The 7424-nt window shown below is 29.9% G+C and overlaps 1 protein-coding gene across 1 annotated transcript in view; it reads right to left on the bottom strand.

Moving 5' to 3' along the window:
• The window catches only part of LOC111641834 (protein SCO1 homolog, mitochondrial-like), a 36027-nt gene continuing 28603 nt past the window's right edge, over window positions 1-7424 (bottom strand). Inside the window, exon 6 of the mRNA XM_023388073.1 lies at window positions 1-266. Coding sequence (XP_023243841.1) covers window positions 112-266 — 155 coding nt within the window. The 3' untranslated portion in view covers window positions 1-111. The remainder of the gene's footprint in view (window positions 267-7424) is intronic.

Raw genomic sequence — 7424 nt, 5'->3', positions numbered from 1 at the left:
CCATCGTTTAAATATAATATTTTTTAAAACTTTTGTAATTAAAACAATTTACAAATTCCTAACTAGTTTGAAGCAAATAATAACTTTTTTTATTTATATTTAACTCTACTTTTACCAGAATTTACTTTTCATTTGATTGAATTTTGTCATATTAACAATGATGCTCCTTGCAATTTGTTCAGCATCCTTTGTTTGTCCATAATAATCAACAAATTCTCCATCAGGATTCACTAAATAAATTATTATGGTGTGATCAACCTGAAAATATAAATACATTTAATTATTGATATTATAATTATCATAGAGCAAAAAGCTGGATTTTGGAATATTTTTACATTAAAGTTTTATTAATTGAATTCTGGAATTTGGCTTAGAAAGCGATCAATCTTTTCTTTTAGAATTTTCTAAATTGTTTAATTAAATTCAAAATTTATTTCCAATCATTAATCTTAACTACAAAATGATGGAATAACGTATGTTTAGGCCAAATTCCATAATTTAATTTATTTAACTTCAATGTAAACATAGTCTGAAAATTTGGCAGTATAAATTCATGATTAATTAATCTGGATTTTAATTATTATTTATATATATTATAATAACAAACAAAAATATTATCTTAACTGCTGATTGAATGTTATAATAAAATTATGAATATCATAAATTTTTACAAAACTTCATTTAATAATTAGATGCATTTGATAATGAAACTTTAACTTAATAGAATGAATTTAAAAGTGTAATGAGGAAGAATGAAACATTCTTCCTGATGTCTGATGACTGGTGTGATTAATAATATATCAGTAAAATCAAGGATCGTCATAAAATAGAAAATTGTAAATTCACTAGCAAACCATAAAATTCCAGCATAAAAAAATGTTAACCATGCTTTTGACCTTTAAAAGATCATTTTCAGGTTACATAGATTCGAATTATAAAACTGGTTAACAGCTTTCATTATAACATAATAACAGTCTTTAAATTAGGTTGAAAACACTTGCAATTAAATGTTTTTAAGCTGAAATTTTATGGTATAGCATGCTAGTGAAAACCAATTTTAACAAAATAATCTTTATCATTATTAGATTAAAGTTAAATAAAATTTTCTGGTTAATAGTATGCTACGCATGATTTATTTGTGTCTGCTTTTTACAAAGTTTATTATGACACATTTATCATTCTTTTTGACTTCATATGACTTCTATAAGAAATCAAAAATAATTTATCCAATAGCTCAAATGTAATTGTACCCTAAAAATTTTGATTTCAATGATATCTACTAGTTTTTCTTTCACTGTTTCTTCCATTCAATTAATAGAATACTACTACTAAACTCAATATAATCTGTATCAATAAATTAAAAATTTATTCTACAGCATTGTATATTTAATATTAATAAATACTAATATTTTATAAAATTACTTATAAACATTATTAGTTCTTAACAAAAAAGTAAACACATCATTAAATATTTTGATAATTGTCTACTAATAATATAAATTAATTCAGTATAATAAATTATAAATATAATAACTAATCAAAGAATTTTTTAAGTAATAAAATAACTAGTAAATTTTATAAAATGACTAAAAAGATTTGAATGTATAATGTTTACATTATTTTTTGGTGATATCAATTGTAGAACCATTTAAATATTCATAAATGTTTATTCATTCATTTATTCTAATGAATGAATAAACATTTATGAATATTTGAATGGTTCTACTGTTTCTTTTTTCAGTAGAGAGAATAATCTACTGAAAAAATAAACAGGATATAGATTATAAAACTTTCAATTTCTAAATTATCAGCTCATGAATTCTTTATCATAATAAATATTTTAAAAAGGAAATGAATCATTTATGGAGTGATACAATGCATCAATGTAATATTGTGTCATTCATAGAAATATAACTTAATTATTTTGAAAGATCTGACTAAAGAATACAAAAGAAAAGAAGCTGATAAATAATCAAAAAGTTAAGATGTTTGCAAGGATCAGTACGTTAATATTACAAAAGCATAACATTACTATGGATTTATCTTCACTATATATGAAATTTAGCATTTGATCAGACAATGAGAATAAATGCATTGTTCAACAAGTCTATATTAATAGTTTTTGATTCAAGAGGATTGGATATATGTATGAGTTATATATAGCTATAGTACATACTGTATATAAGATACAGTAGAGCCTCGAAAACTTGGCCTAATGTGGACCGAAGGGCGGCTGAGTTTGTGAAAATGCCGGGTTATCGGGAATGGGGTTAAAAAAAATAAGTATGAGTGTTTCTTCAGAAAATACTGTACTGTACTTGTATGTATTATTTACTTGAGAATACAACAGAGAATAAACTGCCCAAATACCCTTAAACAAAGGAAATATACTGTCCGTCCTTTATGAAAGCATAGAATCTTTACTACATGAAAATGAAAATTAATGAATACACTGTGTACAGTAATTTACCTGATAAGATAGACCTTAGAAAAAAACTTTATGAGAGCTTTTATACTTTTATAAAGCTGTCTATAATGAAAATTAATTAACTAAGGATTCTTTTTGCCCTGCCAGGGAGTGGCCGAGTTATCCGGAGTGCCGGGTTATCGAGTGCCGAGTTTTCGAGGCTCTACTGTATAACTAAATACATTGTTCCAATCTTGTAATGTCATTTAATCATCTGACTGAAATCTTCATTAACATATAGTAGAATCTTATTTTAACAGATTGCAGAACAATGAATTTCTCAGAATAACAAATTTTTTTTCCAAATCCCGCCAAATCAATGCAATTTTACCTCCTTTTAGCAAATCTAACTAGGAATATAGGATTTATATAGCTCCATCCATTGTAAACTTTGCATTTTTCTATGTTTAGTTAATATTTGGGTGTTTCTGGAAATTTGTAAAATTTGACAATGCACTTGTTACATCTGGAATTTGTACAGTGCAATTGAAGAATTGTACAAAGAGAGTCAGTAGGTTGGTACAATTGAGGAGGAACCACCTAGTGAACATTTGACTCTGGTCTAAGTGTAGTGCCAAAATTTAGCGACCATTGAATCTTTCCAAGTCGTGAAGACCTTCCTTTCAAGTTTCAGCATAACAGAACAGACTGTATGTGACATTAATATCAACCGGTATTTAATAGGCAGAAAAGTGGCATCGAAACAAACCAAGATAAACAAATTTTTTAACAAATTGTAAAGTTGAGTGAAGTGCTAATGAGCTATGCGATCCTGTAATATACATTTTTCAATAGATTAAAGAACAGAAATCTTGAGAGATTGAATAATTTCAAGTACTGGCATTTCTTATATGTAGGGGATTAAAACAGAAATTTTTTTGAATAATAGATATTTTCCTTGGTATGTTGGAAATCTGTTGTTCGTGATATAACAGATTCTTGGAACAACGGATGATTTTCAGCAGCACGAGCAATCCGTTAAAACAAGATTCTAATGTAATCACATTTATGTGTATCCAATACTGGATTAGTATTACTATTAAGTCTTTTTTCTTACTTTATATTAATTAAATATGTATTCACAAATCATTTTATTAATAAAATTTAAAATACAGGAAACATAAAATGAAGATAAAACAATGACATAAAAAACAGTATCTTTTTCTCCACTTGTTTACATCTTCCATAAAAAGAAAAACAATTTATGTAAATTAATTGAAGTTTTATAAATAAATTTATCAAAGTGAAAATTATTTAATAATTACTTTTAAATAAAGCTTAATGTATTTTACATATAACGAAAGTAATATTCTTTAAATTAAATAATGTTTTTTAAATAAATCATAGCAATGCAAATAAAATATTTAATATATATAAAAATTTCATTTTTGTATCTTAGTAGGCTCTAAACACGCTGGAACATTTTTGGAATGAAAAATTGATAAACATTACATATGCAATTTGCCATCGCACACAAAAACCATAGGATACTATGTATGACTCAGATTGCTCATTTGAATAACAACCTGTTGTTTACATCTGGGTACTACCTATAACATTTAATTAAGGGATAATCAAAAATTCAGAATAAAATTTTTTATAGAGAAACTACTAATAGTACATTGTACTATTAGTAGTTTATAGCACAACAAAGGAAAACACATGCCAACATTAAAGCTCATCTCATTGACAATTGAGTCATGCTGCCCCACACACTCTTCTTACATATGATATCAAAATATATAGTCAAATATCCTCCAATAGTACAATGAAATTAGTACTAATAATAGTACAATGAAACTACTAATAGTACAATGTACTATTATAGAGAAACTACTAATAGTACAATGTACTATTATAGAGACTATGTACTATTGTACATATGTACTGATATGTACTGATGTACTATTATAGAGAAACTACTAATAGTACAATGTACTATTAGTAGTTTCTCTATAATAGTACATTGTACTATTAGTAGTTTCATTGTACTATTATTAGTACTAATTTCATTGTACTATTGGAGGATATTTGACTATATATTTTGATATCATATGTAAGAAGAGTGTGTGGGGCAGCATGACTCAATTGTCAATGAGATGAGCTTTAATGTTGGCATGTGTTTTCCTTTGTTGTGCTATAAAATGGGTGAGTTGGATGAGCAAAGTGTTGCATAAAGTTTTGCTGGAAACTTGGTAAGATTCTCACCAAAATGTATGAAATGTTTCAAGAAGCATTTAGAAACAGTACTTAATTGATCAAAAACATTTGTGTAGTACTCACTTATCAAAAATAGTCACACTTCAACTGATGATGACCCATATGTGGTGTCGGGTACAATCGTGTAAGAACACGATTCCTTCCTTTTTTTAAACTGGTAATGGACAAGAAAGACCGTTGAGGAGGCGACCGTTGTTTTTGAATTAGTGGCGCATGCGTCTCAGGTCAGAGACGGTTAGCCAGGAATTGTGTCATGCCATTGACCTCTGACAGAGCAGCAACCGTTGATTGGTTGGCAGAGAATCACACCACACAGCATATTTGCATAGGGCTACGGTCTGGTAATCACTGATTGGTTGTCCAGCCTGCTGTCCATGGCTATATAAGGTTGATGTAGGAAGCGGGAGATTCAAGTTCACTTCGGAGCTTCAAGTTGACATCAAGTTCGCTGTAGATCTGCAAGTGTGCATCAAAGTTTGAGTCAAGTCTGGATTTGTCTCGCTGTCTGTTCTTCAACTGCCAGAAGAAGGTTACTTCTAGCCAACAACTTGTCGATTCGTCATAAGATGTCTTCTTGACAAACCAGATCAGCATACTGAACTATCTGAACTTTGTTAATGTTATTGGTGTACCGAGTTGGTCGCCAATTGTGAAACTACAAACATTTTTAAACTTCACTCATGGGATGATCAATGGCACAAATTAATGAAACTATTGATTGTCTACAGAATTTTGCAGTGCCTTAGAGATACAGATTGTTGGAAAAGCCCTTACAAATAGTTTTCTGGTAACTGTTTTCTATATCATGACAATACAGAAACCAGTTACCAGATATAAGGCACTTTATGGACAAAACTTCTGTGACACTCAGGGCTGCATGGCATGGCATATTGTAGGGCCACATACCCTGAGTGCCACAGAAATTTTGGCCAAGCACAGCATCACTGTAGTTTCCCACCTACTTTAGTCACCAGATTTGACCTTTTATGGTTTCTTCCTCTTTCATAAGCTCAAAAACATCCTGAAGGAAAAAAGAAACAACTGCATGCAACAAGACAGTGGTAGCACATTCCCAAACAGGTCTATCAGACATGCATGGAAAAATGGAAAGAAACATTGCATACAACCTGAAGGGCCACTTTGAAGGAGATAACTTCCAGTGATTGGTAACTTGTTTTGTTTTCTTACAATAAATTCTGTCACAAATATTTTTGATCAGCTCTTGTGCTTCACTTACGTCCATCAGAATTATCTCCTTCTGGAATGTTCAGAAGTTTCCATTTTTTTTGTTAACCATCATTATTTTCAAACACATTCAGATACTTATGTACTCCTTTCCAGCACTGATGTTTAATTGAGGTGGCATGTTAGCAAAGCCTCTTCTATTTGGCTTACAAAATTGTGTTTGTTCTCACAATCTGCTTGATTGATTTTGATTAAATTTTGCCATTTTCCATTAATTGTGATGGGAAATCCAAAAATGTAATGAGGGTTTGTTAAAATATAAAAATAAGACTTTGTTTTCAATATACAGTGGAGTCAAAGTGGCAATATCAGTGTTTCCTGAAATGATTGATCACACCTAATGGAATTTAGGCCTAGGGGTCAAAATTAAAAACAGTATTGCGTGCACCTAACAAAAAATAGGTGCAAAAAACAAACAAGATATATGAACAGAGCGATTGATGGTGATTGCTTTGTTCTTGGATCACCTCTCTGTGTCAAAAAGTGCAAGGATGATGTCTTCCATGGTCAGCAGATACAAGGATCACGTCTTCTATGCTTAACAGGTGCAGGGAACACTCTTTCTGGCTCTGCCTCAATTCTATTGCAATACAACAAAGTCATGCAATGTCCTAGTAAATGTTAGATAAACAAAAATATAAAAGTATCTGGGTGTGTTTGTTGAACTGTTCTAGCTTTTGGGAGTCATTGATTTTTTCTTTGGGTGCAACCATGTTTGTTTTCACTTTGTCTTCAACCAAGAATGATGTCACATTACAAGATTATCATTGGCTGCTTTATTGCAGCTACATGCAACCAGTCATATGCAAACATCACAATAAATACTAAAAGAAAATTTCTCTAAATTAAGATTGCATCAAAAATTGCAATGTACATTATCTCAAATGGCTGCACAGAATGCATGCTGCTGCAACTTTGATAAAGTTACACTATGCTTGGGCCAGGTAAATCACATTATGCCCAAGTTCAGATGTAAAAATTTTTATAAATTTTACGAATATAATAATAATATTTAAATATATGGATAATTATAACTTTGAAATAACTAAAAAAAATGCAATTTTTAAAGAGTAGTAATTAATATTGGAATATCAGTTTTAATTCATTTTAATATATATATATATACAGTGGTGCCTCGTATAACGTACGCCTCGAATAACGGACGTTGCGAATAACGGACTTTCTGTTTGACCGTTACGTGACTCGAGCAACGGACTTGCTGCGAACAACGGACTTTCCGTTAGGCATTTACGTGAGACGAACAATGGACTTTCTTCGAACAAGTACAAATGATGTTTCCACTCTTTTGCCGTTGCCAATGACAATCTGCTATTTTTAGGATATATTATTATTATTAGAATGTATTATTAGTATATCTGAAGTAGAAATGTAATGTAATATATGTTGATGATTTAAATAAACATTAAATGTAATGTAATACAGTATATGTTGACGATTCAAATAAACGAAATGTAATTGTGTAGATGCCGAG

Source organism: Centruroides sculpturatus, unplaced genomic scaffold, assembly GCF_000671375.1.
Source record: "Centruroides sculpturatus isolate CEXI.00-Female unplaced genomic scaffold, Cexi_2.0 scaffold1318, whole genome shotgun sequence".
Classification (NCBI taxonomy): Eukaryota; Metazoa; Arthropoda; class Arachnida; order Scorpiones; family Buthidae; genus Centruroides; species Centruroides sculpturatus.
The sequence above is the reverse complement of the archived record's forward strand: the minus strand, read 5'-3'. Positions and strand labels throughout refer to the sequence as shown.